Source organism: Meles meles, chromosome 9 (assembly GCF_922984935.1).
Source record: "Meles meles chromosome 9, mMelMel3.1 paternal haplotype, whole genome shotgun sequence".
NCBI lineage: Eukaryota > Metazoa > Chordata > Mammalia > Carnivora > Mustelidae > Meles > Meles meles.
The window spans coordinates 96,429,897-96,450,919 of record NC_060074.1 but is presented as its reverse complement, the minus strand read 5'-3'; the positions used below and the strand labels follow the sequence as shown (position 1 = coordinate 96,450,919).

The window sequence follows — 21,023 nt, the reverse complement described above, 5'->3', positions numbered from 1 at the left end:
AGCAAAATCTAATATTCATTTATGATAAAATCTCTCAACAAAAGGAAAATACCTCAATATAATAAAGGCCGTTTATGACAAACCCACAGCCAGCATCATACTCAATGAGGCAAAGCTGAAAATTTCTTCCTCTTCAGAGTAGGAGCAAGACAAGAATGCCCACTCTCACCACTTTTAGTCAACATAGAATTATAACTCCCAGTGGGCTAAAGCTTCTGCTTTAAGCTCAGGTCATGATCTCAGGGTCCTGGGATCGAGCTCTGCATCAGGGTCTCTGCTTAGCAGGGAGCCTGCTTCCCCCTTACTCTCTACCTGCCTCCCTGCCTACTTGTGATCTCCGTCTGTCAAATAAATAAATAAAATCTTAAAAAAAAAAAAGAAAGAAATCCCATTTACAATTGCATCAAAAGAATAAAATACCTATGAATTAATTTATCCATAGACAGGAAAAGGCTTGTACACTGAAAACTAGTAAGACACCGATGAAAGAAACTGAAGAAGACACAAATAAATTGGAATATATTCTGTGCTCATAAAAATGCAATCTAGATGTTTAATACATTCATATCAAACCCCACTGGCATTTTTCACGGGACCAGAACAAATAATCCTAAAATTTGTGTGGAACCACAAAAGACCTCAAATAACTAAAGCAATCTTGAGATAGAAGAACAAAGGTGGAGATAATAGGGTGGAGGTAACAGGCACCCTAATTTCAAACTATAGTGTAAAGTTACAGTAATCAAGACAGTCATGGTATTCGCATAAAAAGAGACACACAGATCAATGGAATAGAGAGCACAGATAAAATCCCACATATCTACAGTCAACTAATTTATGACAAAGAAGCTAAGTCCATACTGCGGGGAGAGAATAGTATCTTCAATAAATGGTGTTAGGAAAACTGTACAATCACATATTAAAGAATGAAACTAGATTACTGTCTTATACTATACATAAATATTAACTCAAAATTGATTAAGACGTCAATATAAGACTTGAAACCATAAAAGTATAAGAAAACATAAGCAGTAAGCTCCTTGACATTGGTCGTGGAGTTAAAGTTTTGGATCTGACAGTGAAGCAAAGGCAACAAAAGCAAAAATAAGTATGGGACTACATCAAACTGAAAAGCTTTTACACAGTGAAGGAAATCATCAACAAAATGAAAAGGCAGGGACATCTGCCTTCCACTCAGGTCATGATCCCAGGGTCCTGGGATCGAGAGCCGCCTTGGGCTCCCTGCTCAGTTAGGAGCCTGCCATTCCCTCTCCCACTCTCCCTGCTTGTGTTCCCTCTCTAGCTGTGTTTCTGTCAAATAAATAAAATACAATCTTTAAAAAAAAATGAAAAGGCAACCTACTAAATAGGAGAATATATCTGTAAATCATATATCTGATAAAGGTTAATAGAAAAAATATATAAAGAACTCAATCAATAGCAGAAAAACAAACAATATAATTTAAAAATGGGCAGAAAATTTAGAGATATTTTTCCAAAGAAGACATACAGATGAATTAAAAGAAAAAAAGAAGACATATAGATGGCCAAGAGGCACTAACAAGATGTTCAGTATCACTAATTATAAGGGAAATACAAATCAAAATCACAATGAGCTATCATCTCACACCAGTTAGAATGGCTATTATCAAGAAGATAAGAAAAAGTAAGTGTTGGTGAGGATGTGGAAAAAGGGAACAAATGTGTATGTTGATGGGAATGTAAATTGGTGGGGCCACTATGGAAAACAGTATGTTGAGTACTAAAAACACTAAAAATAGACTATCATATGATTCAACTATTCCACTTCTGGGCATTTATCCCAAGAAACAAAACACTAATTTGAGAAGATACATGCACCTCTATATTCATTGCAACATTATTTACAATAGCCAAGATATGGAAGCAACCCAAATAGTCACTGATGAATGAATGTATAAGGAAAATGTATTGTCTATATATATTCACTGACTACTATTCAGCTATAAAAAAGGAACTCTTGCCATTTGCAATATGAATGGACCTTGAGGGTATTATACTAAGTGAAATAATTTGGACAAAGAAAGACAAATACCATACTTATGTGCAGAGTCTAAAAAACCAAATCAAACTAAACTAAACCAAGTTCATAGATACAGAGAACACACTGGTGGTTATTAGAAGGAAAAAGACCTGGGGCATGGCTGAAATGGGTAAGGGAGGTTAATTGTATGGTGACTGTGGGTAATGAGACATACTGTGAAAATCATTTTGTAGTGTATACAAAAATTGAACTATTATGTTATATACCTGAAACAATGTTATATACCAACTTTATCACAGTAAAAAATTTTTAAAAATATTTGCTGTTAAAAAAATGACATGCATTGAAAAATCTGTGTAAGGCAATACTAAAGTGTGAAAGAAAAACACCTGATTCATGAAAGAAAGATTTGGTAAAGGTAATTGGGTGATTAAAAAAAAAACTTTGTTACATAGATATATGTTTTTCTTCAGATACACTTAAAAACAGTAAACATGTATATCTGTGGGAAGATACAGTTCAAATTCTTAATACTATCTTAAAAATGAACCCTTAAATATAATTTAATAGTTTGGTAGTTTTAGAGAACAGCTACAAATTATAATTTTATTTATATTTTTTTAAAATATCTAGGATTTTAAATACCTATTCATTTTTTAATAGACCAAAACATAGAAACACTAACAAAAGGAGAGTAGTTTTTAAACAAAAGAAAAAAGTCTTAGAAGTAATCCCTCTTTTTTTTTTTTTTAAAGATTTTATTTATTTATTTGACAGACAGAGGTCACAAGTAGGCAGAGAGGCAGGCAGAGAGAGAGGAGAAAGCAGGCTCCCCGCTGAGCAGAGAGCCCGATGCGGGGCTCGATCCCAGGACCCTGAGATCATGACCTGAGCCGAAGGCAGAGGCTTAACCTACTGAGCCACCCAGGCGCCCCAATCCCTCTTTTTTTTTTAAGCAATATTTGACAGAATACATTCCAGTATCCTTAAAAAAAAAAAAAAAAAGTACTAGCTCTAAATAAGATACAGAAAAAATATAGTAAGATTTCACATAAAAAACATTGTTTCTTCCTATGGAACTAAACTTTCCAGACTTTACTTTTATTTCTATAAGATCAATTCTTTAAAAAATTAAAACTAAACTCCCCATACTGAATGAATAAGTCACAAGAATAAAAGGCACAGCATAAAGAATATTCAATGATACTATAATAGAAATGCCTGGGGACAGCTAGTAGCTACACTTGTGGAGAACATAGCATAATACATAATCTTTTCAAATCACTGTTTTGTATACCTAAAACTGTATTTTGTACACATGTAACACTGTGTGTCAACTATGCTCAAATTAAAAAGAAAATTTTAAACTCCTCCTAACTCTCACACCATATTGCACCAAGAGGATTAGGAAAAAAACCCAGACATTCTGAATGACTAAGCTTTTCTAATGTACAATTTCTTATTCAGTTATATATGGACTTTGATAGTATTTGGTATTATACAGAGACATACCACCATTCAAGATTTTCAAATACTAATATTGTAAGGTTTACTTCCTATTCTTTTTTAAAATAAAATATTTCTGTTGAAGTTGCCATTACATTTTTTTATTCTTCCCTAGAACCATTCTCCTCCTTCCACATAAAATCAATATTACAAGTATATGTGATTTTCCAATCTAGGTTTATATATTTGATTAAATATACATATATAAATACCTAATATTATTTGTGTGTGTATGTTTATGTACTATGCATTTAAAAAATAATATGCTTTCAAAATCTGGTCATGTTAAAATATATAAATCTAATTCATTCATGTTAACTTCTAAATGGTATCTTAAGAATATTAAAATTTTTTTTTTTTTTTAGTTTTTAAGATTTTACTTATTTATTTGAGCGAGAGCACAAGCATGAGCAGAGGGGAGAGGGAGAGGGAGAAGCAGGGTCCTCACTGACAGAGAGCCTGATGTGAGGCTCGATCCCAGGACTCCAGAATCATGACCTGAGCTGAAGGCAGATGCTTAACCAACTGAGCCCCCTAGGCTCCCTTCTTAACAATATTAAGTAGTCATTCACCTACTGATGAGTATTTTGGTTGTTTCCAATCTTTGGCATTCCAAAAATGGATTCAATAAACATCCTTGTACATGTATCCTTATACCCACAGGTAAAAATATATTCCTAGAAATGGAATAGTTTGGTTGGAGAGCGTTTCCAGCTTCACCAGATATTGTCTAATTGCTCTTCAAAGGAGTTATGACAACTTATATGCCTACCTAGCAGTATATGAGAGTTTGGCATATGAAATGTTGCTGACATTTTTGGTATGTCAAATATTTTCATTGTTGCCAATCTAGTAGGTGTAAAGTATGCTATTAGTGTAGTTATTTTAAAAGTATTTTGCATGTATGGAAGGACAGAGCCACTGAGCAAATATGATGATGAAGTCAGGAACAAGAGTTCTTGCTTGTTGGATAAGGGAAACATAAATACTTATGTCTGCGTGGATATATGGCGAAGGTGAAAAAGAACCTGGTGGTGTTGGATTTGAACTGGAGTATTAGAGTGAACATTTGAACTAAAAATGCACACATATACATACACATACATATTAACCTATCCATGCAAAAATGTGTATATGTGTATAAATCGCTCTATACACTGAAAATAGCTCAGAAGTGATGATATCCAGAGGAATTAACAAAAAAAATCCTGATTGCTAAGTATCATTCCCCAGTTAAATGAATCAGGACTCTCTAAAGAAATGTCCAGCTCCACGACTGGGGCAAAGAAAATACAAGGTCAATCGCAAATTGTTTGTTGAAAAGCTAGAAAGCACTCAGAACAATGTAGGGACTTGCATAAAAAGAAAATAAAAGAAAAGGGGAAAAAGGAAAAAGAAAAAAGAAAAGAAAGAAAGGTGTTTCCATAAGCCAGATATAAAGAAAAAAAAAGAAAAAAGGTAAAGAATTATAACACAGTAATAGTAACAATTCTGTTACTGTTATCCCAAGTTCTAGTGATATATATATATTTTTAAAATATTTTATTTATTTATTTGACAGAGAGAGAGGTCACAAGTAGGCAGAGAGGCAGGCAGAGAGAGAGAGGGAGAAACAGGCTCCCCACTGAGCAGAGAGCCCGATGCAGGGCCCGATCCCAGGACCCTGAGATCATGACCTGAGCCGAAGGCAGAGACTTAAACCACTGAGCCACCCAGGCGCCCCAGTGATATATTTTTTAAATGAGGAAAAATAAAGTTCATCTTTACAGAAAAATGCCAACTAATAAATATAGAAGCAAAGATAGAAATAGAAAAACCACTATTTCAAAATGACTCAGACAAAGATCACAGTGAATGCTAAGACTACTGGATGAAAGGTTTTGGACACAGGATAACCACATAATCTCAAAACACCACACCACTGATTACTTAGTAATTGTCAAGGGAAAATGCCTTTATAGTTTGCCTTATTTTGGTGAGGCAGAGCTTCTTTCCATGCATATTGGTTATTCAGGTGTCCTCTAATGCTCACATTCTTGGCCTATTTTTCTGTTGGCTTGTTTGTATTTTACTAATTACATTGTATAAATTCTTATATACTTTGGACATTGTAATACAAATGTTTTTACAGAGTCTGTGACCTGCTTGTGTTCCACTTTTGGCAAATTTATACATTCTCCCCTGTCCTCTTGATTGTACATATAGCCACCTACATTTTCTTCTGAAGTCTGGATTCTATTGAGTCTGCTTTTCTAAGGATAACAGTGAGCACTGGCATTAACTGTTGGAAGATACAAGCCACTGGCGCAGCCTCCTTTCAATGTCATCTTGTGGCTCTAGGAGGTTTTCCAGCTTTATGTGGAATCTCCTTTCAACAGCATAATCAAAATTTGCTATAAAAAATACAATAAAGTTATAGTTTTAGGACATTAAAACTTAAAAAAAAGAAAAGAATTTGTCATATAATCTTACGTGAGTGAACAAAACTTCATTCCTGAGCTCTTCGAAGCTTTCATTTGGAGTCCAAGCTTCAGCAAACTGCAGGAAGTCCCATTTTTCCTTATCACCTTCCTCAACCTGAAGTTTCTCCTTCCTACCATTCAGTGTGCTCCCTGTAACTTGTGTCTGTAAAGTGAAGAAGCATATGAATTTTACAAAGGTTCTCTTACAGCTGCCACTTACTAAACAGTGACCTGATTTTGCATTTAAACCACAAGCAATTCACCAGAGAAACTTAGTGTTTCAACCTATCATGGACTTCAGTAATAAAATATTTCAAAATTACAATCAAATTGCCAAGTAGATGATTCCCATATTTAATGAGGAAAATGTCTAACCAGAGAAGTTATATTATTGCTTTTCTCATAAAAATTTTATTCTAATCCCACCTCCCCCCAGCAACCCCCAGTTTGTTTTGTGAGATTAAGAGTCATTTATGGTTTGTCTCCCTCCCAATCCCATCTTGTTTCATTTACTCTTCTCCTATGGGATTGGGAGAGGGGGAGCGGGCTATGGACATTGGGGAGGGGAGGCGAACCATAAGAGACTATGGACTCTGAAAAACAACCTGAGGGTTTTGAAGGGTCAGGGGTGGGAGGTTGGGGCAACCTGAGGGTTTTGAAGGGTCAGGGGTGGGAGGTTGGGGGAACAGGTGGTGGGTAATGGGGAGGGCACGTTTTGCATGGAGCACTGGGTGTTGTGCAAAAAGAATGAATACTGTTACACTGAAAAAATAAATAAAATGTATGACTTAAAAAAAAAATTTTATTCTAATATTTATAAACTTTGAAACTGAACCCACATAATTGGCCATTTTGAATATATATATATACTCAGTGCTTGAAAAACATCTAATAATATATATATATTATTATATATATAATATAATAATATAATATAATATATTATAATATATTATATATATAATATATATATTATATATATATAATATAATATATATATAATAATATAATAACTAATAATTAGTCAAATCCTTTCTATGAATACCTCTCCAGGCTGGGGAGGAGACGAGACAGTTGAGTGGACAGAACAAGCGACATCCCTCCTACCCATTCTGGGGTCCAGGTACAGACTGTCCTCTGTTCAAACTTACCCAGGAACTCAATCCTTCCTTGTAAGGGTTTATTCTTAGCTTACAAAAAGGACTTGGGGTTTGACACTGTTATTGTTCCTTGCTAGCTCATCCTCTTCTGATCTCTAAAATAGTAGATGAAGGCCATGGAAGACAGTAAAAACACATGTAAGTGCACATCTCTCCCTTAATGGAGAGGATATGTAAGGTACTACCAACTGAAGACTTCTCTAACCTTGGTTCCTATTAACATCACTATCTTAGTGTACTTGAATATCCTTTGCCTGAAAACACTACAACTCAGCCTCTTAACTTACGTAGGCTCCACAAAATGGACATTGGGGAGGATAGGTGCTATGGTGAGTGCTGGAAGTATGTAAGCCTGACGATTCGTAGACCTGTATCCCTGGGGCTAATAATACATTATATGTTAATTTTAAAAAAGTAATAAAAAATTTTTTGAAAAAAAGGTAACCTGGTTTGAATTCAAGCTTTACCTTTCGATTCAACATTCCCCACATAAGGGTGTCTAGAGTCCCATTTGCAACAAGGTAGTGAATATTCACAGAACTGCACTGTCCAATTCGGTGAGCCCGGTCTTCTGCTTGTTTGATATGTCCAGGGTCCCAGTACAACTCAGCAAATACAACATGAGTTGCAGCAGTAAATGTCAAACCCTAAGCAAAATAAAGTGAAGAAACTGAGATGCAAATAAACTGAAAATGTGACACAGAGCCAGATATAATAAAGTCTTTCTGAACATGTTAAATGAACAAAAGAAAGCTAAAGGACTTAAAAATAAATCAGTCTTTCATTTTAAGCCAAATTAAGAAAATTTAATTCATGAAAGGCAAATGAAGACGGCTTACTGCAAATGTCCAGGTGAACTACAAAAAACATATTTAAAAGGTATTTCAATATTTCAAAAGTTAGTTTGATAGATATATACATAAACAAAATCACTTTATCCTCTGATGAGGACTGGATTCACATTACCACTGGAAAATCTGATAAAATACATTATAAATGAGAATATAATTTCTAACACATGGTATCCATAGCAACTAGGCAGAGAGCAATGACTTCCTCTATTCATTTAATTCATTGTGTAACCTATAAAGCAGGAAAATCATGTCTTCAGTCACACTGATCTCTTCCTATGAAATTTCTCATGTTACATCTCAAACACCCTTAAGTTTACTGGCTTCTATCTCAATATATATAACACAATTGGATTTTTTGTGCAATTGCATTTTACATCAGTTTGAAATAGTGTGACATTATTAAGTATTAACTAGGTCTTCTTGTATAATCACTATATGAAAAATACTGCAAATCTCCTCGAATTAAGAGTGTTTTCAAAAATGCATGATTTTAAAGTTGAAAGGTTGGTGAAACGTGAAGCATACTTAAGCTATTGTCACACATTAGTAAGTGATGTTCTGTGGTTGGAAGAAATACCTACCATCCTTTGAAAAAATCATCTAATCCATGCTGCTGTTCATATGCCCTGGAACTTCTATCAGAGAATGACTTTTGTGACTGCTGTGCTGTTATTTTTACATTGCTTTAACTTAAAATATTTTTATATCACATAACATTATTATTAGCATTCATGAAATGGTGGCAAGAGTTCTCAAGCTGAAAAATTCACTAAAGACCCATCACTTAGGAACAGAAGTTAGAAGTGATAAAAACATGGAACGCCAACAACCATCAAGCTAAACTGTGCTGATATTTAGGACAGGAAACACCACAAAACATGAAAGATGACGCTGGAAAATAACAAGTAGTATTTAAAGAGGGATGAACACCTTTAAGTGTGTTAATAATATTTAAAGAGGGATGAACACCTATACAAGAATAAAGGGGAAATATGCTGGCAAGACCCAAGGCCCTCTAACATACTACTGAACTACAATGGAAGATTCACATGCCCCAAGAACAAAGCCCTTTCTAGTTTCCTTTATTCCTATGAACATATGAGTGTTCAAATATATGAGTTTTGAATTATACCAGGTCCTCAGGAATACAGCCTTGAATAAAATATGGATGCCTTAAACAATCTTAATTTCAGAAGGTCTTTTATCAAGCCACCCCCAGATCCTCCTGCCTGGCTGGCTTCCTTCTACTTTTCTTCTCCCATGCTATGAGTACTCCATTTCTAATTTTAAGCTCTTTTTGATGACATTCTCTTTGGCTGGAATATTCTAACAGATATAAAACTTAGACTGCTAGAGATTTAATCCAACATGAGGGAAGTGTTGAGACAACCCTCCTTTTGATAAGAACTCCTGGTGAGTTCTCGAACTTCTAAATCCTCATGGAGTTTCTCTCTATATACAATTTTATAGACATCAATTACCTGGCTAAAAGCAGATCTTTGGCCCTGGTTCAGATTCCAGAGTCGGCAGATCTACTATATATCAGGCTGGATGCACAGAAAATATGTTCAATCACTTTTCCCTATGTTAAATATCATGGCTTGGGAATTTATATCAAAATATTGTAGAACGTTAGCAGGAAAAAAAGTCCAGAAGGATCCCCCTTCTGGAGTGGCAGAAACTGTCACTATCTTTCATAGCAGCTATTTGGTTCTTATTTCTTTGTAATGTAACACCTGATTTTCAGTGTGACTAGGCGAAATAAAGGCTACTTTTCCCAGCTTCTCTTGAAGTTAGCTGTAACCAAGGGGCTAACTGCAGGTGAATGAAGTGAAGCAATGATGCATGCCTTTCTCCAGTCGGTGGCCTGGATCACAGATCTGATGGAGGAACTAGAGCAGCTCTCTTAAATAAGAGGTATCTGCTAGGAGTGGTAAAGCAGAAAGCTGGAGAGGCTTAAGCCTTAAGGACTTTGTGGAACCACCATGCTAACCTTGGACTGTCTGCAGGAGAGAATTAAACTTTGTGTATTTGAGTCATTCTTAATTTGGGTTTTCATTTACTTGCACCCAAATCCAATCCCAAGGGTCAAACCAGAGGTGCTCCATAAAAAGTCCTCAGACAGAAGAGTTCTTTTCCCTCAGGTCACCTTGCCTCACAGGCTCTGGTGAAACCAATCAAGTAAGGTAAGTGCTATAAGAGCAATCTATACTTTCAACACCATCCTGATCAAAATATCAATGGCACTTTTCATAGTTGCTGGAACAAACCATCCTAAAATTTGTATGGAACCAGAAAAGATGCCAAATTGCCAAGGAAATGTTGAAAAAGAAAGGAAAATTCTATGCAAATTCAAAGTTAGGAAAAAAGAAAAAAGGTAATGGAAAAATATTAGGATTAAATTAACTATACTCATCTAGGAAATTCTTTCCTTGAAAATTTAAGAAGATTTGAGTCAGAGTTGTTGAGGTCTCCTTCTATTATACTTTCTGTCTCTCCAAAGCAGAATATTTATTACACCTTTATCTTGATATAAAGTTATAATTATGGTTAATGACCATTTTATTATCTTAATGACATTATCAAATTTATGCCTGAATTTTTTTTTCTTTTGATAAACTTTATTGAGGTATAATTTCCATAAAATAGAAAGCACCAATTTTAAATTTAGCATCTTGTGAATTTTAACAAATATATACATCTATGTTCTTTTGAATTTTAAAATATAGGAACGAGGTCACAGTGTATGTACTATTCTGCAACTGGTTTAGGGATTCAATAATGTCATGGACATTTTTTTTTCATGACACTGACCTCTTTTTTTTATTATATATTTTTTTATTATGTTTTGTTAGTCATCATATAGTACATCATTAGTTTTTGATGTTGTATTCTATGATTCATTGTTTGCGTATAACACCCAGTACTCCATGCAATACATGCCCTCCCTAATATCCATCACTGGGCTAACCCCTCTTCCTCAGCCCCCACTCCCCTCTAAAACCCTCAGTTTGTTTCTTGGCATCCACAGTCTCTCATGGTTCATCTCCTCCTCCAATGGCCCCCCTTCATTTTTCCCTTCCTTCTCCTAATGTCCTCCATGCTCTTCTTTATGTTCCACAAATAAGTGAAACCATATGATAATTGACTTTTCTCTGCCTGACTTATTCTACTTAGCATAATCTCCTCCTGGAATTTCTTACCTGGCCAGCAGCCTGAATGCTTAGGATAGCCACACGAGTATCAGGATCCTTTTGAAACTGATTAACTAGATGTATTCTTTCTGAAGATGGAACACTGCCATCTATCCTAATGTACCGAGCCTAGTATCAACAAGGGAAATGGCAAAATTAGCACAAAACCCTATGCACCCATCTCATTTAATATGTTTTATATCGTATTTTTATGCTCAAATAATAAAATAGAAATGGGGTAAGATGAAATGTTAGTAAATGTTAAATAAGAAGAATTTTAATCAAGTTTCTTAATAGCTTCTTATGACAATTCCGTATTTTTAAATCTTTTCACCTCCTTGACAGGAGGATCGATGTCTAATTCATCCTCATAACATCAATGCCAAGTGCAATGCCTTGTATGTAACAGGAGCTCCATAAATCATCACTGAATTAAGCTAATGCCTTTAGTAAAATTCTGTGTGAATTCATACGCAAACTTTCAATGATGGATCAAATTAACTTGAAAGTTACAGGTTCACTGATTCCAAAGTAAAAATAAAGCCAGACAGGGGAAAAGAGAGAAAGAGGTTTTTACCCATATTATTACGAATTCATGAAGAACAGTGCATTTACTTCTGAAATATCCTAATATTAACTGGGAAAATATATTTTTTAGTATACCATTTGAACTCTTTTTTTTTTTTTTTTGCTTTCCTAAGCTTAACAGAAATATGTGATACGGTCACCTCCATTGAATTGGGGAACCAAGACACTCACACACATTTTTAAAAAGTAGGGAAACAGTAAGTGCTAAACTCAACAGTGCTGTCTTCTAGGAATAATTTGGGTTAGGAAAAGGGAGCAATCACTGTGTGTTAAAGTAGCTAAAAAGCACTCATTACTCAACTTTCTAAAATTCAGTATTACGTCATGAATTTCAAATAGTCTCATTTACTTATTCACTTCTATGGAAAATATAACCTTATATAGTTGAGACACACAAATACTCACTTTCATAAGGAAATAGTTAATCATTAAATAGAATGCCCCATATTAACTTTCTATGTCTTCACAAACAGATACACATTGACCAGTGATCCATTAAAATCCCATAAGGGAGATTATAAAATCTTCCAACAGTTTTTCTAAAGAAAACACACATAGCCAGGCTAGGGAGACTTTGGGCGAGATTCACCTCCAACCCATGACTACCTACTGTTTCTAATGGACAGTGATACTAAATGGGATTCTAAACATACCAGTAAAGGAGAAGTGGAGAGAATAGACTGCTATACTTAGAATAGATCCTAGTAGTTTTAGTTTCAAGCTTAATGGAATCAGAATAGAAAATATTATGAATTTAATTTTATTGCCTAATCATTAAAAAATATTTCTAAGGTTAAGTAACTCTTCCCTCAAAAGGCATTTTAAAGATATGATATTATAATCAGTGTGAGAGCACCTTTTCACAGATAGCATTTTATTATATTGTCATCAATCCTCCTATGAAGGAAACACTAGGATTACTTCTTTGGTAATATTAATAAACATACTGGCAAATGTTCAAAAAATGTATACAAAGTTTTAAAAAACATGGTTTAATTCTTCCACTTAAAAACTCTACCTACATAGGCAAGCGGTTCTGCTGCTATATGTATATTAAGTTCACACGATTTGTCAGGAAATTTCTTCTGGCTGTTTCTGAGCATCTCTAAAAGCCCTCAGCACATAAAGAGAGATACCAGATTTAAACTCTGAAAGAAAACAGGGCAGATGCTGTCACTGATAGAAAAGACTAATGCAGCAAGGCCAGCAGGTTTGGGGAGCTTACTGGAGAGGGTACCTGGCCCATCTGTTTCAAACTTACCTGTAATAAATCTTACTCTATTCATACTCTACAGAGTATGTTCCCTGGAAATTTAAAAGGTGTGACTGCAGCTGGACTAAAATTGGCTGAATTCATTCTGTTTTCCCTTGACATCACCTATATTTTAAGCCTAACTTGCAGGTAAATTAAAAATTTTAATTTTTAACTGTCTACACCAGTCTCAAATGGTATATCGGGTAACAATAATGGAATTCACAATATATCCTATCAAGTCAGCATATTTTTAATCAATCCAGATAATTAGTTCAGTGGAAAATTATAATCCTGGAATAAAAGAAAAAGTTTAATAGTTTACCATCAACATAATAATAATATGATATTAGTATAATTAGCAAGAAAAAAATCTAATCATAATGAAAATATCATCATTTAAAGAAGGCCAAAGAACCCTCAAATTACAAGACTACAATTAATGTTTAGCATATTAAAAACCTGCATCCTAAAAAGTATTTTATAGAAAAATGATAACATACCTTGTTTTCTATGACTGCTTCTGTGCAAGCTTGGAGCATGCTTAAATGATGAGCAAAAACCAGAAACTTCAGTGAATCATTCTGAAGCATCATCTTAATATAGTCCTTTACAGCACCTGCCTAAATATTAAAAGTTAAACCTTATTAATGGTATATATATCTTTATTAAAAAAATCACATCACTTGGAACTAGAGGGTATTACGCTGAGCGAAATAAGTCAATCAGAGAAAGACAATTATCATATGATCTCTCTGATATAAGGAATTTGAGAGGCAAGGAGGGAGGTTTGGGGATAGGGAAGGAAAAAATGAAAAAAATGGGATCAGGAGGGAGACAAACCATCAGAGACTCTTAATCTCACAAAACAAACTGAGGGTTGCTGGGGGGGGGTAGGGAGAGGGTGGTTGGGTTATGGACACTGGGGAAGGTATGTGATATGGTGAGAGCTGTGAAGTGTGTAAGCCTGATGATTCACAGGCCTATACTCCTGGGGCAAAGAATGCATTATATGTTAATAAAAATAATTTAAAAAAATTACATCACTTCCAAAGGGGCACGTGCACCCAAATGTTTATAGCAGCAATGTCCACAATAGCCAAAGTATGGAAAGAACCTAGATGTCCATCAACAGATGAATGTATAAAGAAGACGTGATATATATATATGATGGAATATTATGCAGCCATCAAAAATTTGAAATCTTGCCATTTGCAATGACATGAATGGAACTAGAGGGGTGGCTGGGTGATAGACATTGGGGAGGGTATGTGCTATGGTGAGAAAAAATAAAAATAAATTAGAAATTAAAAATTAAAAAATCACATCATTTTATTTTAACAAAACAAAACAAAAAAACTTTCCAAAAGTCAAAAATTTCTATGAACTTTCAATTGCTTTGTTCTCTAGGTAACCTAGCGAAAGAGAGGACCACATCTAAGGGAAAAAGGACACAAGAGACGGGAAAGAAACAACCAACAATTCTGAGAAGTAAAACAAGAACAAAACAAGAATGAGAAGAAAAAGTTTTGATGGAAAATAGTCAATTAGGATGTGGCGAAAAAGGGGTTGGTGGTTTTGTTTAGAAAGTAATTTTCAAAAAAGCTCATATAAAAGACAAAGTGGAATAGGGTTATCTAACTAAAAACTAAAAAATAAGAAAGCTGGACTGGAGCTTCAGGGTTAAGGAAAGTTGATTCATTCATTTTCTTAACTAAGAAACTTTGACAGGTTTAAGAACAGGCCATGTACGGTGTATACAGGCAAAGAGAAATGGAAAATAAAGGCATTTAGCTTGTCTCCAGGACGGAGAAGGTTGTAGAAGAGGTTGGAGTGATAGGATGAAGAGAACAGAGGGAGGTCTGAGAGCACAGGGGGACAAATGAAGAAACTGTGAAGTAGAAAGGAGAAAATCAAGAAAGCTCAGATTAAAAAGACTTTTCTTAGTTAACTCGAGGACAAGTTACCTATTAAGAATGAGAATATGACACACAAAACTGACAACCATACCAAAAAATGGGCAGAAGATATGAATAGACACTTCTCCAATGAAGACATACAAATGGCTATCAGACACATGAAAAAATGTTCATCATCACTAGCCATCAGGGAGATTCAAATTAAAACCACATTGAGATATCTATCACCTTACACCAGTTAGAATGGCCAAAATTAGCAAGACAGGAAACGTATGTTGGAGAGGATGTGGAGGAAGGGGAACCCTCTTACACTGTTGGTGGGAATGCAAGTTGGTGCAGCCACTTTGGAGAACAGTGTGGAGATTCTTCAAGAAATTAAGAATAGAGCTTCCCTATAACCCTGCAATTGCACTACTGGGTATTTACCCCAAAGATACAGATGTAGTGAAAAGAAGGGCCATCTGTACCCCAATGTTTATAGCAGCAATGGCCATGGTCGCCAAACTGTGGAAAGAACCAAGATGCCCTTCAATGGACGAATGGATAAGGAACATGTGGTCCATATACATTATGGAGTATTATGCCTCTATCAGAAAGGATGAATACCCAACTTTTGTAGCAACGTGGATGGTACTGGAAGAGATTATGCTGAGCAAAATAAGTCAAGCAGAGAGAGTCAATTATCATATGGTTTCACTTATTTGTGGAGTATAACAAATAACATGGAGGACATGGGGAGATGGAGAGGAGAAGGGAGTTGAGGGATATTGGAAAGGGAGGTGAACCATGAGAGACTATGGACTCTGAAAAACAACCAGAGGGTCTTGAAGGGGTGGGGGGTGGGAGGTTGGGGGAACAAAGTGATGGGTATTAGGGAGGGCATGTATTGCATGGAGCACAGGGTGTGGTGCAAAAACAATGAATACTGTTACGCTGAGAAGAAATTTAAAAAAAATTAATCTAGTACAAAAAAAGAATGAGAATATGAGATGAATTAAATAGGAATTAAATTTAGAGCATCAATTAAATCTAAAACATGAATATAGCCTCTTAACTGTTAAAAATTAATTATTTAGAAATTTAGGGTAAAGAAAGCAGGCTGAACACATTTGACCTAGACTCCCCCTCACTGCTGTATAGCAAGGTGTACAGACAGAATCGGAAAGGGTTAACTTTGGAAATTAGGGGTGCCTGGGTGGCTCAGTCAGTTAGGCAGTGACTCTTGATTTCAGCTTAGATCATGAGATCAAGATTCGCATAGGGCTCTATTCTCAGTGAGGAATCTGCTTAGGATTCTTTCCCACTATCTCACCACCCCCCCAACTTGTACATGCGTGTTCTCTCTCTATATAATAAATAAATCTTAAAAAAGAAACAGAAAGAAAACTCTGGAAACTAAAAATTCATTTGGTAATTATTGGCCAACCTGACAGCTCCCAAGGTAGCAATATGGAAAGTTGAGAAGCATGTGGGTTAGAATATGGTAATGTAAAAAAGGCTTAGGAAACTATTCCAGGGGAAGTGAGAGGTTGGGGGTGTGGCTAAAACAGGAAGATTGGTCAAAGAATATTTAAGTAGTTGATTATGTGCAACACTGGTCTATATTCTCTCTGTACCCATTCCAGATGACAGAGTACTTCTCCAACCTACTCTGGCAGAAAGTAGAGATTTATTTTCTGGAGAGGGTAAAAGAGAAGGTATCTGGATACCTTCTACAGTATCAAAGGGATTAAATAAAAATTACATAATAAATGCTGACATCTGCCTTCTCCCTCAGCCTTCTTATTCTCCCATGTCCCCCAAAAGATAAAGAAGCTTATGCCTTCTACATAGGAGAGCAGAATCATAGAAAATGATTGTTTTCTAGAGAATCAGACAAGCCACGGAGAAAAGACTAAGGATTCTGACAGAGAGGTTCCTTCGTAAGACATCCAGCCAGACTGCCCTTTACTGAAGGCCATGGTCTCTAAGCCATATCCATGTACCGAGTTTCCAGTCAGCGTAACTAGAAGATACTACATTTATAAAACAACAGGATGCCCCCAAAAGGGAATGATTAAGGGAGAAAAGAAGGGAAATACTCTTGGAAATTAAAAGTATAATAGCAGAGGGGCACCTGGGTGGCTCAGTGGGTTAAAGCCTCTGGTTTCGGCTCAGGTCATGATCCCAGGGTGCTGGGATCGAGCCCCGCATTGGGCTCTCTGCTCTGCAGGGAGCCTGCTTACCTTCCTCTCTCTCTCTGCCTGCCTCTCTGCCTACTTGTGATCTCTGTCAAATAAATAAATAAAATCTTTAAAAAAAAAGTATAATAGCAGAAATTAAAAATTCACTGGTTGTGAGGTTAAAAAAATCTTCCAGGAAGTAGATGAAAAATAATAGAGTAAATTTTAATGTATAAGACAGTTAAAAGGATCAAGACAAGAAGGCAATGCATAAATAATAAAATTTATAGAAACGACAGAGAAAACAGAGGCAAGAAAATAATCAGAGAAATAATAAAAGTTTTACAGAACTTAAGGGCCTAAGTTTCCAAAATCGAAAATGGAATAGGTCCTCTGAGGATCCTTCACAATGGATGAAAATGGACCTAGTAAAAGATCAATCATCATGAAATTTTAGAACACTGGGGACAAAGACATAATTCTATAAGTTTCCAGGGAGTGGAGGAAAAGAATTAAAATAGAATAAAAGCTTTGAAGTGCATTGGATTTCTCAACATCAGTACTAGAAATTCTGAGAGAAAATTATTTCTAAGAATTTATACCCAGCCAAATTAAAAATCAATTATAAAAGTAGAATAAAGCCATTTTCGAGTATGTGGAGACTCAAATATTTGATGACAGCTAAAATTACAAAGCAAGCAGTAATACAAACCAAGAAGCAATATAAACATGTTGCTGAGGGATTTGAAGTAAATACTTGAAAAAACAAAACAAAACAATAAAAGAACAGAAAACGGTTGCCTCTGGGGAATAACTTTAGAAGACTTATTTTTTTGAAATAGCTGTTTTCCTCATTAAACTATGATCATATGTAGTTTTGGTAATAAAAAAAATTTAAAGAGGGGCATTTCCAAATGGAAAAATACTTATTTAAAATTAATACACATCACCATGAAGTCACAGAACTGATTTTGCAAGTTATATTTTATATGTATAAATTTTCCAAACAAAAGAAATTCATCATCCAATGAGACTGGAGGCCATTAAGAACTTTAGCCTTGGATTTCAGTGCCTCAGAGAGTGAAATGAAGTCCTCTCAAAATAAGGAGCTATGAATTCCAGATATGTTGCTATGGGAACTGAACCACTTTAATAAACTGCTTGTTTGACTAAAGTGCTGTATTTACTGTGATAAGTCTTTCAAAAAACACATGTCAAGTTGGAGTATTTTTAAGGTACATCCATTTGCCACCCACTGCAGACTTAAAACTATACAACCACTGTACCCCCAGGCTCAGATGCATTCCCTGCCTGAAGAGCAAACTATTTCTGCCAGAGTCCCCTCCACTGCTATCACCCCTTCCTCATTACAACAGAAAGCTGCTGATGTCAAAGCTCAAGCCTCCTGTTCCCCACTCTTTCTAATCACTGGTTTAGAAAGGCTTACAGTTAATATTAACATTATGAAGTTCAATTATATAATGGGCTAAACAGTCTCATGGGACTAGCCTGGTAACTTAACCATCACTGAGACCTTGCTTCCTATGAGAAAGAGAACCAAAATGTCTATTAACAAATAAACTCTAGTATTTTTTTTTTAGGTTCTTAATATGGGACTGCAAAGGAGTACATTTTAAAATGTACTATACAAGGGATTGTTCTGATTTTATTCTAATTTAAACTGTCACTACAGAAAAAGGGCTGATATCCAAGATCTATAAAGAACTCCTCAAACTCAACACAGATAATCATGTCAAAAAATGGGCAGAAGACATGAACAGACACTTGTCCAAAGAAGACATACATATAAATAGCTAATAGACACATGAAAAAAATGTTCATCATCATTAGCCATCAGGGAGATTCAAATTAAAACCACACCGAGATACCATTTTACACCAGTTAGAATGGCCAAATCAACAAGACAGTAAACAAGAGGATGTGGAGAAAGGGGAACCCTCTTACACTGTTGGTGGGAATGCAAGTTGGTGCAGCCACTTTGGAAAACAGTGTGGAGATTCCTTAAGAAATTAAAAATAGAGCTTCCCTATGACCCTGCAACTGCACTACTGGGTATTTACCCCAAAGATACAGATGTAGTGAAAAGAAGGACCATCTGTATCCCAATGTTCATAGTAGCAATGGCCACGGTCACCAAACTGTGGAAAGAACCAAGATGCCCTTCAACAGGTGAATGGATAAAGAAGTTATGGTTCATATATACAAAGGAGTATTATGCCTCCAACCCAACTTTTGTATCAACATGGACTGGACTGGGAAGAGATTATGCTGAGTGAAATAAGTCAAGCAGAGAGAGTCAATTATCATATGGTTTCACTTACTTGTAGAGCATAAGGAATAACATGGAGGACACTGGGAGATGGAGAAGAGAAGTGAGTTGGGGGAAATCAGAGGGGGAGACAAACCATGAGACTGTGGACTCTGAGAAACAAACTGAGGGCTTTGGAGGGAGGAGGGTGGGGGGCTGGATGAGCCTGGCGGTGGGTATTAAGGAGGGCACGTACTGCATGGAGTACTGCATGTGGTGCATAAACAATGAATTGTGCAGCACTGAAAAAAATAAAATTAAATTAAAAAACCTGTCATTTCATTGTCATATTTTAAGCTGAGCAGGATTTGCTTTCAAACTATCTCAAATACAAATTATGTGGAATAGCAGGTCCCGATCGGCATTTGGTTATGCCAGAGCAAGTTTTGTAGAAGTCGAAAAAATGTTTGTGTTCACCATCTTATCTTACTAAAACTGTCTGTTAGTCCAAGCTCTAAATTACATAACAAGTACTACACACTACATCTCATTTAAAGAAATGCAGAAATGAAGAGAATATGTGCTAAATTTATTTCCTAAATTTCTGTTTTAGTGAGTAGGTGTACATCGTACTTTTCGAAGTAAAAGTAGTTAGAGAAAAACCTAAACTGCATTAAGATCCGATGAAACTTACTTGATATTAAATTGTCAGCTTTTACTCAAAAGATAAAAGGGAGAAATAATAAAGAAAAAACCGTCAAATGTGCACTATGACACAGTCTCTTTTTGACCGAACTTTAGTTGGGTTTCCCCAGGCCCTCTTGACTAGGCCTCAGCCTATCCTGGCTAGGCCTACAACAGCCCCATCTCAGCAAAAATCCTGATGAGTCAGTTTGTTAAGAAAGCCCCTACCCTTGCTACCTGATCAATCTTTGATATCTGATAAAGTTCCTCATCCCACACTTATGATGTCTAAGTCCTTGGTCTACCTTGAGCAAGAATCCCCCTGCTCTTAATGTCTCCTCTTAGTAATTTTGCATTCATTGACCCCCTTCCCTATCCAGCTCAGTGGCTATAAATCCCCACTGGTTCTTATTGTATTCAGAGTTTACCTATCTCTTTCCACAACTGTAAAAAAAAGCTGATTCCTTTGCAAGGATCGTGAATGAAGTCTTCTATACCATTTTAATAAGTAACAGAACTATTGTTTTGTGTAGCTGCTATGAATTCCAATTGAGGGAGTGTGAGCATAAAAGAAGCTACTCCTGGGGCGCCTGGGTGGCTCAGTGGGTTAAGCCTCTGTCTTTGGCTTAGGTCATGATCCCAGGGTCCTGGAATCGAGCCCTGCATTGGGCTCTCTGCTCCGCAGGGAGCCTGCTTCCTCCTCTCTCTCTGCCTGCCTCTCTACCTAGTTGTGATTTCTCTCTGTCAAATAAATAAAAAATATTACCAAAAAAAAAAAAAAAAAAAAAAGAAGAAGCTACTCCTTAAATTCTGAAGTCCTTAGGCTCCAGAGCAAATGCAGTTTTATTTACATATGGGGTGGCCATATGCTTTAAGAAAACGTCTTCAGGACCAAGACGTTCTTAATCAACAAGCATAGTACTTCTATTCTCCCTCTAAGTGATCTATGA

The 21,023-nt window shown here is 35.8% G+C and overlaps 1 protein-coding gene across 6 annotated transcripts in view; it reads right to left on the bottom strand.

The window, feature by feature from the left end:
* ZRANB3 (zinc finger RANBP2-type containing 3) overlaps positions 1-21,023 on the bottom strand; it is a 317,775-nt gene that overhangs the window by 47,139 nt on the left and 249,613 nt on the right. For 5 of the 6 annotated variants that reach the window (XM_046019609.1, XM_046019610.1, XM_046019612.1 and 2 more), the window contains 4 exons: positions 13,543-13,662; positions 11,209-11,328; positions 7,619-7,798; positions 6,002-6,154 (listed from right to left, as the gene is read on the bottom strand). In XM_046019609.1, coding sequence (XP_045875565.1) covers positions 6,002-6,154; positions 7,619-7,798; positions 11,209-11,328; positions 13,543-13,662 — 573 coding nt within the window. The remainder of the gene's footprint in view (positions 1-6,001; positions 6,155-7,618; positions 7,799-11,208; positions 11,329-13,542; positions 13,663-21,023) is intronic. The other variant, XM_046019611.1, reaches the window with a different exon arrangement.